General features: G+C 23.9%; 1 protein-coding gene across 1 annotated transcript in view; it reads right to left on the bottom strand.

Annotated features, from left to right (window-relative positions):
* The window catches only part of LOC112593149 (calbindin-32), a 63017-nt gene that overhangs the window by 15459 nt on the left and 26439 nt on the right, over positions 1-21119 (bottom strand). The window contains exons 4-6 of the mRNA XM_025337475.1: positions 17148-17237; positions 16956-17042; positions 16784-16840 (exon numbers count right to left, since the gene is read on the bottom strand). Of these exons, the coding sequence (XP_025193260.1) occupies positions 16784-16840; positions 16956-17042; positions 17148-17237 (234 nt within the window). The remainder of the gene's footprint in view (positions 1-16783; positions 16841-16955; positions 17043-17147; positions 17238-21119) is intronic.

The raw sequence follows: 21119 nt of genomic DNA, 5'->3' as shown, positions 1-21119 counted from the left end.
GACCCATATATGAACCGTGAAGACTGTACAACTCAAGCATAGAATTGTTCTTTTCTTTAATACGTAAATCATATTTTTATACGATTATTTCACCAGGCATACCTACACCTATAATTGCTACTGAACCTACATGTACGATTAACACGCGGTGCGTTGTCGAGTATATATAATATATTATTATATATCGCATAAAATACAATATTATGGTTTTGTTCTGACAATTGTAGACTTGAACTTTTGTAAATGGCGAATTCTATTCCCGTCGGAATCAATTAAACAAGTTTGTATAGCGTGTGTGCTTGTACTCGTATATTATATATATTTATATATATATACATCAAACATACAAAACACATCACAATACCAATATAATTTAATATAGTACGTTCATTCGTATAAATCAACGCGTCCCAAGTGTTTATGAACATTGGCTATTTCACACGTTGTTATTGTTATATTACTTTTGTTGCAGACGGTCACGTGAATTTGATTTTGACCTAGTAAAGTTCAGGATGTTGATGGTGGCGGGCATGTGCTATAGTTTTGTGTGTACATAAATATATATATATACATATATATATATATATATATATATATATAGAGAGAGAGAGAGAGAGAGAGATGGAAGAAATAGTTGCATATTAAATCCCCATTTAGGGCCCCCTCGGGAGCGCACGAAATCTAATAAAGTAGGGTTCACTCGTGGCTTCTCCGGCTTTTAGATATTGTTAAACTTCAGAAAAAAAATGGGATCCAAGTATACATATTTGTTTAGCTCTCTACAACGGGACGCGAAGGCTAAATAATTGGAATGGGAATTCGAATGATGTATATACGATCGTAATATTTTGCAGAACTAGCGTTATCAGTAGATTGACATTCAATGTCTGTTAAAAAAAATAATATTCTTCAACAACTACGTGATTATTTGAAGAGCATCAATATTAATATTTGATGGTTTATTTCTGCCTGTCAGAAATATGTTATGTTCGAAAAAGTGACGGATACGTCAGTGTGACAATTAGATCAGAGATAAATCCAGAGCTTAGGTCTGGGGGGGGGAGAGGGCACTTGTTTAAATGTACATCATACATAATGTACATTCTTAAATTTTATATATTAGTATCAAATCCATTACTAACGTTTATTGTTAAATTATCATTTTAGAGATAATCTTTTTTTCCCTAAAAATTGTTATTAAAATAATACTGCTGATGTATCTAAATCAAAATTTAGTCAAAGTTTTTGAGTTATTTAATTTTGTGTACTAAGAATAATACATATATAATAATATAAGGGTTGAAAGATATAAGGTCTAAAATGATTTGAAAACATCAATAATGTTAATTCATCTACATTTTATAATTTTGTAAAAATGTCGACTATAATATGTAAATACTAGATATAATATTACTTAAGTCTTGTATTAATGTAAATCTACTTAAAAAAAATGTCATCCATTGTTTATAGTTTAAACATATTAATAATTGATCAATCGAACCTTAATTTAGATATATCAAAATCTATAGTTGAATATTTTAAGAGTCAGAACTTTAATACATTTATTATTAAAGAACAAAATGAAGAGATTGTGGTTATTGAACCTTCTAGTATGTAATGTGCTATAATTCAGAACACAAATACAAATATAGATTTTATTATTATTACTTGTATTATTTAAATTTATTTAATTATCTGTATAAAAAAATTATTAGATAAATTGTTTTATTTTTTAAAGTGGAATCATAATATATGTGTTGTGTGAATTCTGATGAGGTGAGCTAGCCCCTTGTCTCTTCTGTATTCGACAATTTAGTAGAGGCAAGTATCAACTATGGTATAAATAATTTAAACGAAAATAGGAGTATTATCATCCTTATATATTATATATTTATCGAAATTCTGTTATTTCAAACCTGTATTTATTCCTTTAAAATCATGGCGGTATAATAATGCGAGATTAAATTATGCTACGCACTTATAACGGGCTATATTATATTTATCAACTTTTAGTTATTTTTTAAGGAAATCGTTTGTTTAAATTAAATTCAAACTGAATTAACTGGACGGTAATTTTGATGACTTTAGCACTTAAATGATAAATACATGTATATATTTATTTTGCAGTGAGCAAGATTTGAAGTACACATTATCATGGTTCGTTCTAATATTTTAACCACACGTTATAAACATTTAGACGCTTAGTTTTGAAAATCACGAATTGAGACGTTTTATATTAAAATATATATTAACATAAAATGAAAACATGGTTGTATCTAAAACCATAATGGATATTATCGCGTATTGGTTATAAAGTTTTGGCGTACTCGAAAAACAAATCATGTATAATATAAAGGAGTATATCTTAAATTTTAACACTATAATGTTTCATGTTCTATCGGAAGAACGTAAAGGTAAAAAGTTTTGAGGATATAATATTATATTCATAATAGATATTATACAATATATGTGTGTTATTATGAAATTTATTGATTTTACAGAACACATTGCACTGAGAGTTTAATATTATAATGATTAATTTAACCACGCGAAATGAACTTCAAATACATTTTAGGTTAGGTTATTTAAGTTTAGATTTTTTTATATTCTTGTTGTGTCTGTCTGTCCGTCACTTATTACTAATATATAGTTACAATTGTTGATATAGATAACAAGGCGTTGAATATATTATTTTTAATATTATCATCAATAATAGTGATATCAAGTTGTATAAAATTAGTCTAATTGAATAAGACAAAATAAATAAAACATTATAATACATTATAATATTACATATTTTTCGTCTACTTCATATATTAATTTCAGTATAAACATTTTTAGCTATAATACTTTTTGTAAATCTGTATAATATGTATATTATTAAGAAAAACCGTTTTTGATTATCGTATAGGTTCTTCTGTGGTACATAATTATTATTATTAGAATTATAATTAAATTTAAAACATTTGATGTAACGCACAAAGTGAATAATATTTTTAAGTATTTATTCTATTAAAAAAAAAAAAACTTAAATGAGTTTAAATGTTATTGTTTGTTCGATTAATAGTAAGTATTTTCAGGGGAAAAAGTAATTAAAAACGTATCTCTACAAAACATGAAATCACATATAAATATATTATAAGCATTGTATAGTCTGTAATCATTAACATACACACACACACACACACACACACATATATATATATATATATTTATGGCGTAATTTTCTTCTCTACGACTTCAATTAATTTGAAAGTTATTTTAAATTGTTTACTTTATCAAATTGTGTTGGATATTTATGATTTTGACATAAATAACAATAACAATAATAATTATATTATCTAAGGTGAACGCTGTGATGGTGAGGTGGTGCTGTGTACGAGACCTGTAATCGATAGCCATATAGGAGAAGAAGTTAAATAACACAATTATTGACCCTTTTCCACATCCACCATATTTTCACCCATTCTGTTTCGCGTATTTTAATACCTATACCATGTAGTTGTATTTCACGAAAACATATTTTTCCTATCTGTACCTTTAATAATATAATAATCGAATAGTAGGTATATATTCTAGTTTATTCATGTATATATATATATTATGTATTGCGATTGCTCTCTCTCTACCTCGCAATAGTGGTATTTTTTTAGTATGTGTATATTTTGTACTTCATATTGAATCGAATTTTAATGCAAAACATATATTATGTATTTTATCAGCTACCTATGCATTAAATTAGATATGAGTACGTTGCGAGAAAAACGGATCTTATTGCGTACAAACGTACAAACAACACGCCACGCCATTACATGGCTCACTTAGCATGCACTCAGCTTAATTATTTATTTAAATTAATTTTAATTTTTGTAATTTTTAAGCATACTTCTAGTTCACTAATTAAGGACTGCATTTTTAAAAACATTAACTTTTATATCATTTTGGGAATATTCTATAGAGTATAGAGATAAGTACACACTTTATTTTTATATTAATATGTCTTATGTTTGCGGTAAAAAAAAAAAAAATGTCCTATCATAAACCATTACTTATGGTAACCTGTTAGTATAAAATTTAACTAATTTTACTATAAATAAATAAACTTTATGGTCAGAACGTAATATCAGTAATATGTTTAATATGTTTTATGGCCTGCCATAATACATATTAATAATTTTATGTTTTTCTAAAAGGAGAAATACTAAAGAATTCTTAAAATATACTTTTAGATAAAAACCATCCTTTTTTTATCTTTTTATTTGTGAGTTATTAATGTGTATATATCAAGAATAATATATGCCTTAAAATATAAAATGTACGTAATATTTGATTTAGAACTTATTATACTTTTTATAAGCATAATAAAATGTTAATAGATTAATATTGATGAGATACTTCAATTTTACAATTCTCAAAGTTCCTACTTATTATCATATATCTCTTATATTTATAGTGAAAAAAAATAACCAACTAAAAAACTACTCATTTGAATCTCTGTATGTATTGAAAAATACTTAAATATATTTTCCTGAATTAATATACTAAAATATTCCAAAAATTTTAATTTGGTTTCATTTATTATCCAACGCTTTGTGAATCATCATAATATATACACAACCGCGAATAATTCAAAATATTTTCCACAAACGACGTATGGGCGTATGGGTGAGCATAAATTATTATATAAGATACCCGTTACCTATTTTAATGTATATATAATATATATATACCTACTTATGAAATATTATACATTATTGTATTATATCAGTACAATAATATATTATGCATGTCATGAAGTTTTCTCTTCGACAGTCTCAGTGCCAGTGAAATGTGTTCAAACGCACTCGCGATTTCATATAATATATTTTGTTTATATTGTTCAATAAACGTTTTTGTGTGCGTATTATGTCGAAAAGACATTTGCTATGAAATATTTTTCCTACAAAAATAAGAAAAGCGTTCGCAAGCCCGCAGGTCGCGATATTGTTCATTCGTTTCTGTTTTCGTAACGTACGTGTACATATCACTATGATTATTTAAATTCACACGTCCGTCGAGACGGAGAAATGCACATAATATGGTGGGGGGGGGAGAAGAAGTTTAAGATATAAATTATAAGAATTGAAAATTTTGTAACGATGATGTACGTGACGATGTTCGTTAAACCCCAGACATTACATTATCATCTTTTTGATTCGGTCGAATTTTGTATGGTTTCATACACCTGGGTTATGGAATTTTAAATAGGTATGTATTCAGATTACAGTATACTTATAATATGTATTAGGTATATTTATAATTTATAACATATGTAATATACTTATTACTTACTTGTTAGAGTAATATCGAGAATTACATTTTTGTATTTAAAAATTATCATCATGGGCTATTATCCAGTATTTTAATACATAGGTACATTTCAACAAATCAAAAACTAATCGTTAGAATTTTGATTTATATATATAAGCACTAAAAAAAATTAATTATATTCTCTAAGATTTACAATACAAAAGAGGGTGGTTATAATTTATCAAAATTAAGTTTTTATCGACACAGGATGATTCTTAAATTACATAAAAAATTTAAAAAATGAAAAATTTGGTGTTTAAAAATAGTTACTTCTACACAACAATTCAATTTGAATTTGGATAAAATTAGTATTGAAAGAAAAATTTAGGCAGTATGCTAAGCAAACCACGTACATGGTTTTACCCATTTGGAATTTAATATGCATACAAATATTTAGTAAATGGTCTCGATTTTAATATGATTTTTTGTAGTATTGTGAGCGACGAAAATAAAATCGCAGATCCAAGAAGGCGGTAGTAAGGGACTTACTAAACCTTCCCTTGAGCATAATAGGTCAATGGGCTTCTTAAGCTTGATTATGTTGCATATAGATATAATATATTATATTACACGTCTTGGCGCGGTCGTCGGGGTTTTATATCCCTGAGGCCTCGAGAAATGGATTCGTCTACCTGAGAAAAATTATGTTCTGTGCTACAAACATGTAGGCTGGTAATGATCGAAATAATGGTAATGGTGGCTATGATTGTAGGTAAATACTTTATAAAGGCATCAACGAGTTAAAAAGTTAAAGTAAAGTTAGTTTTAATAAAATAACATAACTAGATATTTTTAATTTAAAATTGATTTCTAACTTAATAAGTTAATTTTTTTTATGACATGCTATAATATATAGTTATAATAATCAAGTAATTAAATATACGAGTATTGTAATATTAAGTAAATTTTTTTCTTAACATAAATCTTATAGGTTAAAAGTATAATTTTTTTTATCTTAAATGTTGTTTTTATAGGAAATAATAATAATAATTTAAACAAATATTGTTTATATTTTATAATGTATTGTAAATACAGAATTTTGAACTATCGAAGAGATCAATGCACTAATAATAGGTACCAATAGGTTAAAAATAATGTATACAAGTTCTACTCTTTATACATTTTCATAGAAAATTATTATTTCACTTAAGTATAGTAATTTTAAATCTCACAAAAAACATAACTGCATAAACCCAAGTTGATATTTAAAAATATATTAGAGTCGTGATCTTTTAGAAAAATAATTAACTATAATAACTAATTTAAGTAACTTAGAACTTTAGTCAGTAAGGTTTATCGTCATTTGATGAAACTCCTTCATTTTTTTTTATAAATTATTCTTATATTTATTATTTTTCTATACATATATATCTTTTTTTGCGCATCTGTACTGTAAAATTTTATTAAATTTGCCTATCGTATAGGTTGTAAAATATATTAAGACTAAACTTTGTGAGTTAAAACAGCCTATTGGGAATTATGGTTATGCGAAATAATGATATGTCGTTACTCGTTACACGTGGGGTCACGCCGGTGATCAGAAATTTAAATATTACTATTTTTTGACGGCAAGATTTATACATCTGCACTCGGCGGCACGTTCCATTTTGATATTCGCGTGTATTGTATATTATATTTATAAACTCGTGCAGTAATATTACGATGACGTTCCGATCGGAATAACAAAGTACGATTACATTATGATAAAGGTATAAGAACGCGACAAAAAAAAAAAAAAAAAAAAAAAAAAAATGAAAAAAAAATTGACGAATCGATAATTCTTCGGACGGTAGTCGCGTGCTTTGAGCTTTTCCGCACACCGATGATAAAATATACGACTTGAAATACCATTATTATTGTGTACGGCATAGGTATTAAATTTATCGTTCCGACGAGACTTTTCGCTCTGACAAATCCGTAAATTCCAACAAAGTAACAACAATGGCAACGGGGATAATAAAAATAATAATAATAATAATAATAATAATAATCGGACGCTTATAATACCTGGACGATGCAAATTTGAACACTAATAGCACGGTATACGCGGAACGATGTTAATCAGGCAAATAAATATATAGTTTGTATTAAATTATCATCGTGAATGTTATAATTATAAATATTTAGTCTGTTGTAATACATTTATGGTGAGTAAAATACGAATACTTTCTATATTTTCGAGAGCGATATTAAAATGCAAATAACTATTTAGAAAAAGTGAATACCGAATTTCTGTTTTTAACGCACAACATAATATCATGATAGACAATTAACAGAGTAAAAGAGTTGAAAAAAACAGACGGAGCTTTTAGTGTATTCACTAGCTATATTCAATTGTTTTTTGTAACTATACTAAAACAAACATCGGTTATTATAACTACCGTATAGTTATAATTGTGTATAACGCTCGTATAACTGCGTGTCAATATTAAATAATTAAAATTATTACTACAAAATGGATGATTTATTAAAACAATTTATCTTTTTTTTTTTATGGAAAATGTTTTATTGTTACTCCAACTATATTTGTCAAATATATTTTTTAAATAATGGAAAAAAAATTAATTTTATCTTTAACAAATTAAATGCTTTAAATATTTGGATTTTACTATTTTTCACGGAAAATTATAAATTTATGAGATACATTTTATAGATAATATTATACTTATGTTCTATTATTATAAGGATGTTATAAAAATATATATTTTTGCTTAATACGTTATTTAGTTATTAAAATAACTTCATCCAATAGATTATAAAACTTCAGGAAGACACTTAAAAGGGTTGAAAATATGAAGGGTGTAATATCTAAGTATATTGAAAAAAAATCATCTATATAAACAAGGAATACCCTATTATATAGTATAACAATATTAATTAACTATATTAAATTTCGTTGAATGACTGTCTATTCTGCACACTGTACAACGACCCAACGAATTGGGTCATTGTGATATTATCCAACACCAATTTAACTGTTTCAAATTATTCAAAAATAACTACTTGATTGACGAAACCAATTTTATTGTAATACAAAATTAAGTTTTGATAAAAAAAAGTTGTATTACTTACTTTTAAGGTTCTAACTAAAATAACTTTGAGGTGTAGTCAATTTTTAGTTTAAACATCAAAGATAGTTATTCAAATAAACTCCAAGAAGAAAATTACATTTAAAAAAAATTACTATTGTGTTCTGCTCTGTTATAGTGTATTATAGGTGTTTCATAGATCATTGTGATAGATATGATAAATCGAATTTCAGTGATACACCATTGTATAGGTATATCTAAAATGATTTCGAACGGAGACGATCTTTCAGTTATACACTAATTATATAATATATTATGTCTTTTGATACTGTTATGAAATAATTCATTTTACTACTTGTAATTTAGTAGATTGAATTCATTTTTACAAAAGGCATTATATTTTAAAATGCCATTGTGTGTATAAAATATAATAAAATACGTAAAAGTTCTTTGTCTTCATAAATAATGTTTTTGAATTATAATAAAATTTCAAAAACCGTTTGTGAAGACATAATTATTTTACATTAAATATCTAATGTCGTATAACGTTGAACTTCAAATGTTCAAAAAAGTTAATGTAACTAACGTATAACTGAAACGCATTTAATTACTTATTGTGTAAACATATTATATATATACACACAAAAAAAAAAAACAAATACATCGTAGTAAAATCAATAATTATTCCGCTTAAATTCTAAATTGTATAAAGCATTTAATAGTTTTTATTTTGTAATATTTTTTAATCGATGAAATGTCTAGTTGAATAAATATTTTTAAATACATATATGTATTCTGTAGGGATATTTAAATTAATGTAGTGGGTTGCGCGTTTCATGACGAGTTCAAATGTTAAATTGATAATATATTCAAATAGGGGAACAAAAGTGGAACACATCGTTTAATAATTATTTGGTTAATTTATAATTTAAACATTGAATTTATTGTTTTTGTTTTTGCTTTTCTGAGAAAATATGTTGTATCAGTATTGACTTAATTCAATATCCTAAAAGACTGAATTAAAATTATTTATGTAAATTTATTTTAAAGTTTTTAAACACTTTTCTACTATACTAAAGTTAAGAGTTTTAATTGTCAATTTCTATTAAAGGTAATAAAAATAGAATCATGATTTTTATACTAATAGAATTGTTTAAAATTATAAATTTGAAACACTGAGTTCAAACTGACTCTTTTAAATGTAAAATCAAATTAATAGTAACAGCGTTATTATATATATATATATAATTTTATGATTCTATATTAGGTATGTACGATATGTTTTCAAAGATACTGTACTTTAGTTGTTTAATTTTTGAAATGTATACTTTTTAAATTATTATACTAAAATATTACAAAAATCATATAATACACTTATGAATAAACATTTAAAAGTTTTTAACTAGGTACCAAACTTCAGATAGAGTTAAGATTGTTAGAATTAGAATAATCACATAAATATGCTATAAATCTGTGTGTCTTAAATTGATGAAGCGATAACTAAAATGATTTCAAAATATCTCCATATTTTTATCAATAACTTCATACTATGTATATTGTTTATTGGTATATAATAAATAGTCATATTTTTATATTATTTTCATTTAAATGAAAATATTTAGCATAATATAACCACTCTGCAAATTAAAATTAATGAAAACGCGTTTAAATATTTTATATTTAAAATATAAAATAATGCACTCAACAGAAGTGATGGAAAATTAGAAATTGACGTGATAATAATAAGCGTTGACATTTTGATATGTATACGGTTGACACGTTCAACCCATCATCCATATTTCTGAGTAAGACCGACGAGGTTTAGGAATGTGTCAAATAATTTACAGTTATCCAATGCGTAAGTACAGATAGTGTGGAAAACTAAAACTAGATTTGGGAATTTCTGTGACCTTTTATTGATTAAAACAAAAATATATTATACTTGAAAATTCGAATCACAATGTGTACATGTGTGTTGCTGAAAAAGCATGTTAATTTAAATTTGGTTTTTGCAGAAAAGGTATGGACTTGGTGTCTTTTACTGCTAAAGTAAAAATATAAGTATTGACAAATTGTTTAGTTTATGTGTGCGTAATTTAATATTCAAAGATATGTAAAAGTCAACATTTCAAAGTATTTGAGTTAACATACCTACTTAAATATATTCGGTATCATGTATAATGGTAGCTAAAGAAACGTCATACATTTTTCGTTATATCCAGAATTGTTTATTTTTTCGACACTAATATTATGTCTTATATCTGGGCGTCGATTTTAGCCAATAATAATGTCGTTAAATGTTATTATAACTAGTTATTTTGTACATACCAATAGGTTTGGGGAAATTTTCAGGTACTTTGAAATGAATGTAATTTTACCTAATATTAAGTTACGATCGTTAATTAATGTATTTGAAGAGTATTTTAAATACTATGTTAGATTTATTATTTTATTTTTCACTTGAACATTTTAAGAACAAATATTTTTATTTTCTCACTTAATAATTTTTATTAAATTTTAGTCATTTTGCAGAAATATAAAATATTCATAAATTTATTTATTTATTTTCAGTATACAATTAATAAGTATAGTAAAATGTTATATTTTTATGTGATATTACAGTAATGTTCATATAAGTGGTTATAATATTAATTTTGTATACTTGTATAAATAAATTAGAAAAGTATTTAAATGTATTCTGAGTATTTTTATTTGTGCTTAAACACCTTTGAACGGATGTATTCAAGAGTGTATTTAAATACAATTTCAAAAGTTTTTTACTAGACTGGAAATAATGCATGTAAGTATTTTAAGTGAACCGTAAGTCCGTAACATTATAATATTATGTTATCGAAATAGTGAATTGGAATAGAGATGAAACGTCAAGGTTGATGTTTTTAAGTTTTCATGGACTATTCGATGTGTTATGACAAGATTAGCATTTTAATCCATGGTATTAGTTACAATAATGTTACCGCCGAACCGCAATGGTTGCTGAACAGACGGGATGAATAAATCAATACAGGTAATATACGGATTATTAATAATTAGATTTTTGTTTTTTTACTTAAAAAGTAGTTTTGACTGTGACAAAATTGCTTAATCAATATTGTTATTATTAATGTAACTTAAATGGAATTACAGTAATTTTCTTCTATGAGATATTGCTATTTTAAGTTGTATATAAACCGTATTATCTGATGAATTTAATATGTAGGATATTAAATCGTATAAGCAAAGGGACGTAGTCAATTTTAATGGAAATTGACTATAAATATTTACAACATGTGTAATTTATTTCAAATTTTTTGAACTACGTTTGTAATTTGCACCATCTCAAGTAATAATAAATAGGAAATGTAATTAGCACCAAAATCAAAATCGGTTAATATTCACTACTAATCGGTAGATATTCACTACCGAAAGAATAATCGTACAATTTTTGATATCTGGGTATAATATATTAAAAAAAAAAAAATGCATTAATTACCAGATTAGTTAGATTGCAATTTATGATTTAAAATTTTGATATTTACAGGTTTTTTGTATTTGTATGCAACTAATTTAATGAATGAAGTTGTTATTTATATCAATTTATTATTATACTGATCTAAAGCAACTATAATTTAATTTGTTCGTTAACTTGTTTGAGAAGTCATTCGATTAGGTATAAGTAAACTCGATAGTTTTATATACGTAATACGTATCTATTTGAAAATCGGTGAGAATAGCTTTAATGAAGTAAAAAATGTTCTTAAATATCGACACATGTACGATTATTCTTCCAATAATATCTATCTTATAATAATCAATTTTGATTTTGGTGCTAATTTCTTATTTCTTATTACCTACGGTGGTGTAAATTATAGGCCCTTATTTTGATACAAATTACAAACACTATTTTCGGCTACCTGCAGTGGTGCAAATTACATATCTTTATTTTGGTGCGAATTACGAACTCCCAAGAAAAGAGCCAGACTTTAAATGCTAATGAGACCTCAATATTGCTGGTTTATAGTATTTAAATTTTTCTCAAACACCGAATCAATATAATTTTGACTTTATTTACATATATTGTTATAAATATTTTATATTTAATACGTAATGTTTTAATGGTAAAAATTAAATCAATTTTTTTCAAATCATTATATTTTAGCTAATAGAAATACTTGATTTATGATGTCTGTATTATAATATATTAAATAAATACAACTATAATAGTTATTTTTACACGCTTGATGTAGATTTCAAAATAATATTATTACTTAAATTATTAAATAAAATATTATTTTCCAAATTAATAAATCGTTTAAGTATAAATTATATTGGTACCGATAATAATATTATCAAGGTCTTAAATTCGCGCAAAGAAGCCCCAAACTATTTACTTTTTGTGGATGATATATTTATTTAATATGTTAATCAAAAAGTTGTTTGTATTTATCTTAAAATTAATTAATTTAGTAAAAAGAAATATTTATTTGGATTCATTTTAAGGATAACTTTTAATCGAATAACATTTTTATGCGGTATACATTTTTTAATATATGCTTACAATAATAGGTAAAATAAAATAAATCAAGGAATGTGAAATGTTAATTATATAACCTTATATAAGTCTAATCTTATTAGTTATTAGCATCTTAATTATAAGTAATAATTATATTGTACGACAAACTCGTTCGCACATAAAAAAAATTATAAATGAAATTTACATTAATTTTGAACTAAAGAACTGATTAATATAATTTGAATATTTCATAGTTTGTCTTTTTCCATAAATTAATGATATTGATTTATTAAAAAAATAGTTGAACTTTTCATAGATACCACAGAAATAATATCTTCATGTAATAAAGTGTATAATTAAATTAGAATTTGTAAGTGTCTAACCAACCTGCTGTTTGTGATAAATATTATTATTTATTATTAATTTTTTTTTCATGACGCAGTAATTAGTTGACAGTATTAAGTTTTTTTTTAATTAAGAACTATAGTCTAAAATTATAAAGGCTTAAATTTTCAAAATTGATTATTAAAAAAAAAAAAAAAATTCTTGATAAAAAATAAATCATTAGCACAACTCTTCATTTGCATATTTTTTAAGCTCTGATGCTTAATTAAGATTGATTTGGCCGATTAAAATGTTTGTTTTAATTTTTTTCGAAACAAGTTTTCTATATATGTGTTTGGTGTAAAAAATGATATAGTAATATTATGCATGATTAATTTTTTAATGGTTAATTTATCGATAATATATTATAATACAATATTTGAACAACTGAAAACATTGTTGATAATATTTTCGTATAAAATAGTTTTTAATTATAATTAAATAATAAATTTAGAAAAAATAACAGTTTCAAAATTCTAAACGAATATACAAAAGTGCCAAATTAGTTGTAAAATAAAAATTAATTTTTCATGAAATTGTGTTATTATTATTCACAGGAAACAGAAAAAAACTCTTTTCTGTATAATGCCATGTACATTAAAATATAGTTATAATAATAATTTTTAATATGTCATACAAATCAATAATAATTTTATTTGTAAATAGAAGTAACAAAATAAAATCGTTATCCATATCGTAAATATAATTATGTATTTTATAACTTATAAATGTAGATAAATATGTTAATATTTTACAATATCAATGATGTTAAATTTCGATTATTGAATTATGAAAAATAAAAAAAGTTCAATTTAAATTAATGTTATTTAAGATTTTGAAATAATATCTGTTGAAACAATGTGGAATTATTTTATAGAGGTTTATATTTTTTAGATTTATAAAAGAGGGTTTGCAATGAAATTCACATATAACTCATATAAGTAAGTGTCTTTATGTCTAATATTAAAGAGAACACTTTTTAATTGTTTAAATAACTCATCGCATATTTTATTGAACTTCAAAAATACAGTTGAGTCATGTTGTTATTCAAAAAATAATGAATTTATTAATACTTGAACCGAATATAATACATAATATAAAAACGTAATAGATTTATTATTTTTGTTTTACTAAATATTCAAAAATTATTTTTTATATTCACTTTAATTTTTTGAAACTTTTTAAGAATGTAAGCCAACATAATGTCAGTTGTAACTTGCAGAAAATCTCGTTTACCTAAACTGATGATATACGTATTATTTCATTTAGATTTCAAAAAAGTATAACTACACATAATTTACCCACGCAAATTCAAGAGATTTTCTGTTGCGTACTCATGGTTTTTATATCACGTTCAGTATTTTTTTAGCCGACTAAATAGCGAAATTGAAACTTAAAAAAATCGATTCAACGTTTAATCACTATTTTTATCCAATTTGTGTACTGTAATTTACTATCTACCAAATGCAATCAGAACAAATTTAGCTAGATAATTATTATTCGAGGTGCACGTTTTTATAATATACAAGTAGATATGTTTGATTGGTTTAAAAGGACTACGCCCAGCAGATGAAATTTATAGGGCACGTACGATCAGATTTTGTACCTTTGCTATATTACCATGGTAATTACTAATCACTTTTGATATATACATTTTAACCTGCAAAACAATTAAAAACTTTCCATCTAAAATGGTTTTGCATAACTATTACTCGGCAACTGATTATAACGACTTAAATTGATTATTTTGTAGATTCTGCGAGATATTAATACAGAACTTAATGGAATTTGTACATCATAATATTTATTCCCGTGCCAGTTTTATGACTTTTGTAGATAAGTGTATACATATGTAGAAGGTATCTACAATAATCATAATTAAATCCGAAATTGTCGGATTTAATTGTAGTTCTCTTATTTTAATTTAAATATTTTAACCACATCATAATATGCATCAACAAATATTCTTTGTATAACATTATGACACCTAGTTTCAGTGAGATATATGCATTTGGATAAGTATATTTTAGAACATACAACATCATTTCAAAATTGATTATGACGCAAAACTATTATTTGTAAAAAATAACCAGATTTTTTACATCCAAGCTTCCATGAAAAATACGTATTTATAATTAATTTAGTATAATGTTAATAAATAAATATATATATATTACCTTTTCCACAATAATATATATTGTATATTAAAAGTAAAGAAAAATAAACATTTATAAATATATTATATTATATTTAAGTACTTAATTTCTCATATGTATACGATATTTTAATCATAAAAATATGCTTGATATAAGGCGTTTAAAGTATTCATTTAAGTTTAAAATTTAAAATTTAAATTATTTGTTAAATATTGGTTCTTTCTATTTTAATTTTACTAACACATACATTTAATTATGAATTCAGTCACCGAAGAAATAATATATATCTCAACTGAAGTCTAGAGATTTATTTTAATTAAAAGTTCATAAATGTTATAATAATTAAGCAAATAGGTATCTTGATTATGTCTCGAAAGATACAATTTGTATACAAAATGATTTAATTTGAATATAATAACTATATACTATAGCTATATATAAGTATATACTATATTTTATATTAATCATTTTAAATATACTTTGTATAGAGTAATTCATTAAGTTTTTTCACCCATATATTTTTCATTAATAAATTATTTATTTAAATTTTAAGTTTGGAAATTTCTAACTAAATAAAATAAGAACCATATTTTGAATTAATTAGATTTTTATAAAATTTAAAAAGTGTTCTGTACAAATAATAAGAACACTTATTAAATAGATGATTTGTTTTTCTTGAAATTGTAATTTATACTCAAAATCCAATAGAGTAATTTTTGATAAAAATAGGTTAATACGTGAAACTACATTTATTTGAAAAATACAACAATAAAATTAATCTGTTAACATTTAATGATTTGCAAAAATTTTCTGAATACATATATATCTATATATATTTTGTTCATAGTAAATTTTAATAACTTGGAAATTTAATTAGATGTCACATTGCTAAATGGTATATAAATTGAAGTATTTAAAAATATGGTCTTTAAAATTTTCAAAAATCGAGATTTAAATAAAATTATTAAAGGAAAAAATTAGAGTTAGCATGCTTGGTGAATCTACCTATATATATATATATATATATATATATATAATCAATCTATGATATTATTAGTTTATATCATAAATTATTGTGAAGAACGAAGACTTTAATAATGTTAACAATTAGATATAAAATATTGTATACTAAATAAATTGAATATTAAATTTAAAGCAATGATTTATATAGCTTTAATTCCTAAAATTATTTTGTACAAAACTATAAAATATGTTGTATATAAAACGCTCACAATACAAATCAATTATCGATTGTATTTTAATGTAAATACCATTAAATCAATATAATATATATAATATATGTATACATATTATTTTTTTCTGTAGTATTTTTAAATTAATATATCGTTATTTACCTTAAGTTCGTCAGCTTCAATATATCCACTGCCATCAGTGTCGTATTCTCTCCAAATCTAGTACAGGTATGAAATGATGATAAATATTTGATTAACATAAATTAACGTTGAATTTGAGAACTTATATTTTAATTATTTAAACATATGGATCCATATAACTTGTAAATTATACCTTCATGAACTCTACACTGGAGTCTAATGGATTATCGAATCTGAATAGAAGAAGAAAGTTCTCTTCCATGGGCAAAAGTTGAGCAAGCTGTAAAATATAATAACGATTAATCATCCTGACTAGGAAAGGATAGGCGTAGGGTAATGGTGTTCGCCAAAATAGCGATTTCACCTATCAACAACAATTCATTACTTCGCGGATGTCAATTTTCCCGTCTTGATTATCGTCATAGGCCTCCATGAAACATTGCTTGAGTTCCACCAACATGGCATCCGAAACCGCCTATAAATGTCAAGTTCAATATAAATGTTAATTGTTAAATATACTAGTACACATTTGTGTTTAGATGTTATTGATATATTTTTTTTTTTAATTTAAATATATTATTTAAGCGCTAAGGTATATTCAAAAAGAGAATTATATGTTTATTGATTCTTCGTATTTATAAATTGTATACAATTAATAACATAGAAAAAGAAAAAAAAGTTTTCAAATTTAAACAATAGGATATACTGAATCTTTTAAAAATAAAATGTTCGAGTTCTAACTATAATAATTATATAATTTATAGTGAGTAAATATTTTTCAAAGTAATTAAAAATGTAAATAATATCTTTAATTATATTTAAAACAGTAGGTACAAGAAAGTAATTTTGGTTAAGTACCGATTATTTTTATTAACATTATATATATATATTTTTTAAACTTATTTAAACAAAATGTATGTCTTAAAATTAAAATTTATAGAAAAAAAAATATATATATTTTTTTTATCAACATATTATTTTTAATATATTTATTGATATATAGTATATATTTGTGTATAAACCAAAAATAAATTCACGGTAATTATATTTAATTATTTTAAAACGTTATCGTTATACGAGTAATAATGTTTTATAATTTAATTTAAATCAAACAATTTTAAACTATGATTATAATGTTGAATTAATAATATTTAATATATACCATACGTATGTTATATTATTATATAATTAGAGTAAATAGAAACAATTACTTTTCGCTTATAAATAGTTATGATTATATAAAAATATAATCAAGTAGATGATTTAAATGTTATGCATATGTTGCTTAATGTAGTAACTTAATTAAATTATGATGGTTGAAATTTGATTTTCAACATTATTTTTATAATAAAAGTTGACATATGTCAACATATTATAAGTATGACATATAATAATTTATAAGTAGGTATAAGGTATCTATGTTATTATTTCATATAATATTTTCATGTTTTAGCAAGAAAATAAAATTGCATAATAAATATTTTCAATTTTAATCGATCATATTTATTAAAACATATTTGAAAATTTGTATGTATACCTATGTACTTGGTGTTATACGAGTATTTTTAACTTATTTGGCATTATTATTGATTGCTGAGATAAGATTGAGTATTATGTAAGAAAGTTACAGACATTGCTGTATAATGTTTTTGATAATGTATTTTTAGTTTACCCTTTAAAATATTGTTTTATATACTGAAACCGTACATAAAAATACATATGAAATATTCAGACCATTTTATTTTAATCGAGTATGATCTTGGGTTAACTTTATTATCGGTGGTTGTTTGATAAATTGGAACTAAGATAGATTTTATCAAGTATACTCGAGAATATAATTAAATTAGATAAAATAATACAGCTTTACTGCACGTATTTTATACTCAACTAAAAACATTTATATACAATTTAATGACGGTATTAAGTGACTTTAAAACATTTATTTAGGTGATTGCCGTAGATCAAAAATTTATCTTTAACTAACTTTCTTTAAAACGCTATCTATATAAATACTTTATTTATTAATGTGTAATATCCTATGTATGTTAAATGTCATATATGTATATATAATATAATGTTCAAAATTAATTATAAAGTTATAAACGTGGAGAACTTATTAAAAATATGTAGGAACAAATATATATATATATATATATATATATTGTAAACATATAAATAATTATCCTTTTAACAAAGCAAAGTTTGAATAAAAAACCTATTGGCTATCCAAAAATTACCGATTAGCATTAAAAAGAAACTTGATGATGAATCATTGTCAACATGCCGTCATAGCAGCCATCGATCTTTTTCACCGCAATATTTTTATTTTATCTTCCGACATAAAGTAATTTTCTACCATCCTGTACATACCTTAATGGTGTTGGGGAGCAAAGTATATTGTTGCGTGTTACTATTAAAAAGGTAGGTAAGCTTAAAAATAAATGAAATCATATCCTATATGACCCATCTTATAGTATAGTAAAACGGTCTGTCACGGGCTAAAATTAATTTTTAACACTTTACATGGGCAATTTCAAAAGCGTTCAAAGCACGAACAATACGGATGGATGAAAAAAAGGAAACGAAAATGACCTTTTGAACGGTGTATAGATGTTCCGGTTGAGAGGCGAACAATGGGTGAATATGAACATAGTGCACGTAGGACGATATTTCCAACAGTAGTTTTCTATACCCTTTAAATTTAAACCATAAATATAAATTTATAATGTATATATTATAAAATTTTTTATTTGTTCAACAACTTAAGGTTAGGACACGCGGACGTGATTATTACATGATGTTGTGGTACACAATATGCTTAAGGTGGCAATTACTAATGGCAATATTTTAGTTTTTTTTCATTTAAAGTATTGATATTTTAGTATATTATATGAGTTTAAAAATTAGAATATGTGATAATGTATAATATATTTTCATTACTTTGAATTTAAAAGTGATAACTGATGATAAACATAAGACTAAGAAGTTTTACTTGGTTTATTTTTTAGCGACCATAAAAAAATTTAAGTCTATCATTTTAAATTAATTTCAATTAAAACTTAAATAAAGTATGATGTTTATTCATTTTAATTTTTAAAACTAAAATATTTTTAAATGAAACGAACTATAGGTATTTTATATTTTTTATTCTTTCTCTACTATAAATTAATAATTATTATAGTGAACAATAAAATAGTCCACGAAAATAACAAATTTAAAATATATATTTCATTATTTATAAATTGATTTGTTTTTTAGTCATTATTGTCGTGAATTTAATTAAAATCGGTTGCAAATAGGTAATTTTTTAATTTATTTGTATATGTTAAACCATAAAACTGTAAAAATTGATCAGGACAAAAAAATTCACCATAAAGCTGATTATTTGCATTAGTGATACAACGCAAGGTACCGTCGAAATCAAATATTAATCCTTTAGATTTACTATTGTACTATAGAAACCATTGATTTATATATAAAGACTTTTCACTAATAACACTTAGCTCCGATTTGACTTTTATGATTCAACAATGTTCTTTTTTAACTTGAGGTTTTTATCCGTTTATTCGAACATTGTTTTTTAGAAATTTTCCTAATATCATAATTATTAGCAGAAATTTTTGATAATTTTTTATAGATCTGTATTTTTAACTTGAGTCCGTGCTTAAAACATTCAATCGATACAATTATTAGTGTCCGAAAAAAAAACTGTACGAATAACAGAGTATTGCATTTTTAAAATATTATGATAAAATTTAAAATTGATAAATTTTAATAAATAAATATTCACTAGTTTTTCAATACTTAAGGCATATACCTATATGAATAAGATTTAACTATGAAAAAAATTTGATTAGTAAAATTATTTATACATCGTAATTTATTTATTTTTATTAGACAAAACAAATTTTTTAGATTATCAATAAAATATTTATATTGAGTATTATTTGAAAAAATTAAATTAATATATATTTGATGAAATTCATGAATCGTTTGATGTAAGTCATCAATTGTCAAGCTGCATACTTTTAACACTGACCACAAGAATATTAATAATGGGAATTAAAAATCATGATGGTACTTAAACATATTTTACGTCACTTTCATGGTTTTATACATAACAATTACCATTTACTAACAGATTATTTTTTTCATTACTAGGTACAGTTGAAAATAACATTTAGTTAGTTATACACTTTATTGTGTTTAATTATTTATTTATTCTAGACTTTCACTGTGAGGGGTCATTTTTGTGTTTCGTTCGTTGCAGAGACAAGCTTATTATTTGTCAGAAACCAACAATAATAGAAAAGCCCGTTATAGTAATCTCGATTTTCTCGGTAGCGTTGGTCTTTCT

Source organism: Melanaphis sacchari, unplaced genomic scaffold, assembly GCF_002803265.2.
Source record: "Melanaphis sacchari strain LSU unplaced genomic scaffold, SCAv2.0 Contig1_pilon_pilon, whole genome shotgun sequence".
Taxonomy (NCBI): Eukaryota; Metazoa; Arthropoda; class Insecta; order Hemiptera; family Aphididae; genus Melanaphis; species Melanaphis sacchari.
The sequence above is the reverse complement of the archived record's forward strand: the minus strand, read 5'-3'. Positions and strand labels throughout refer to the sequence as shown.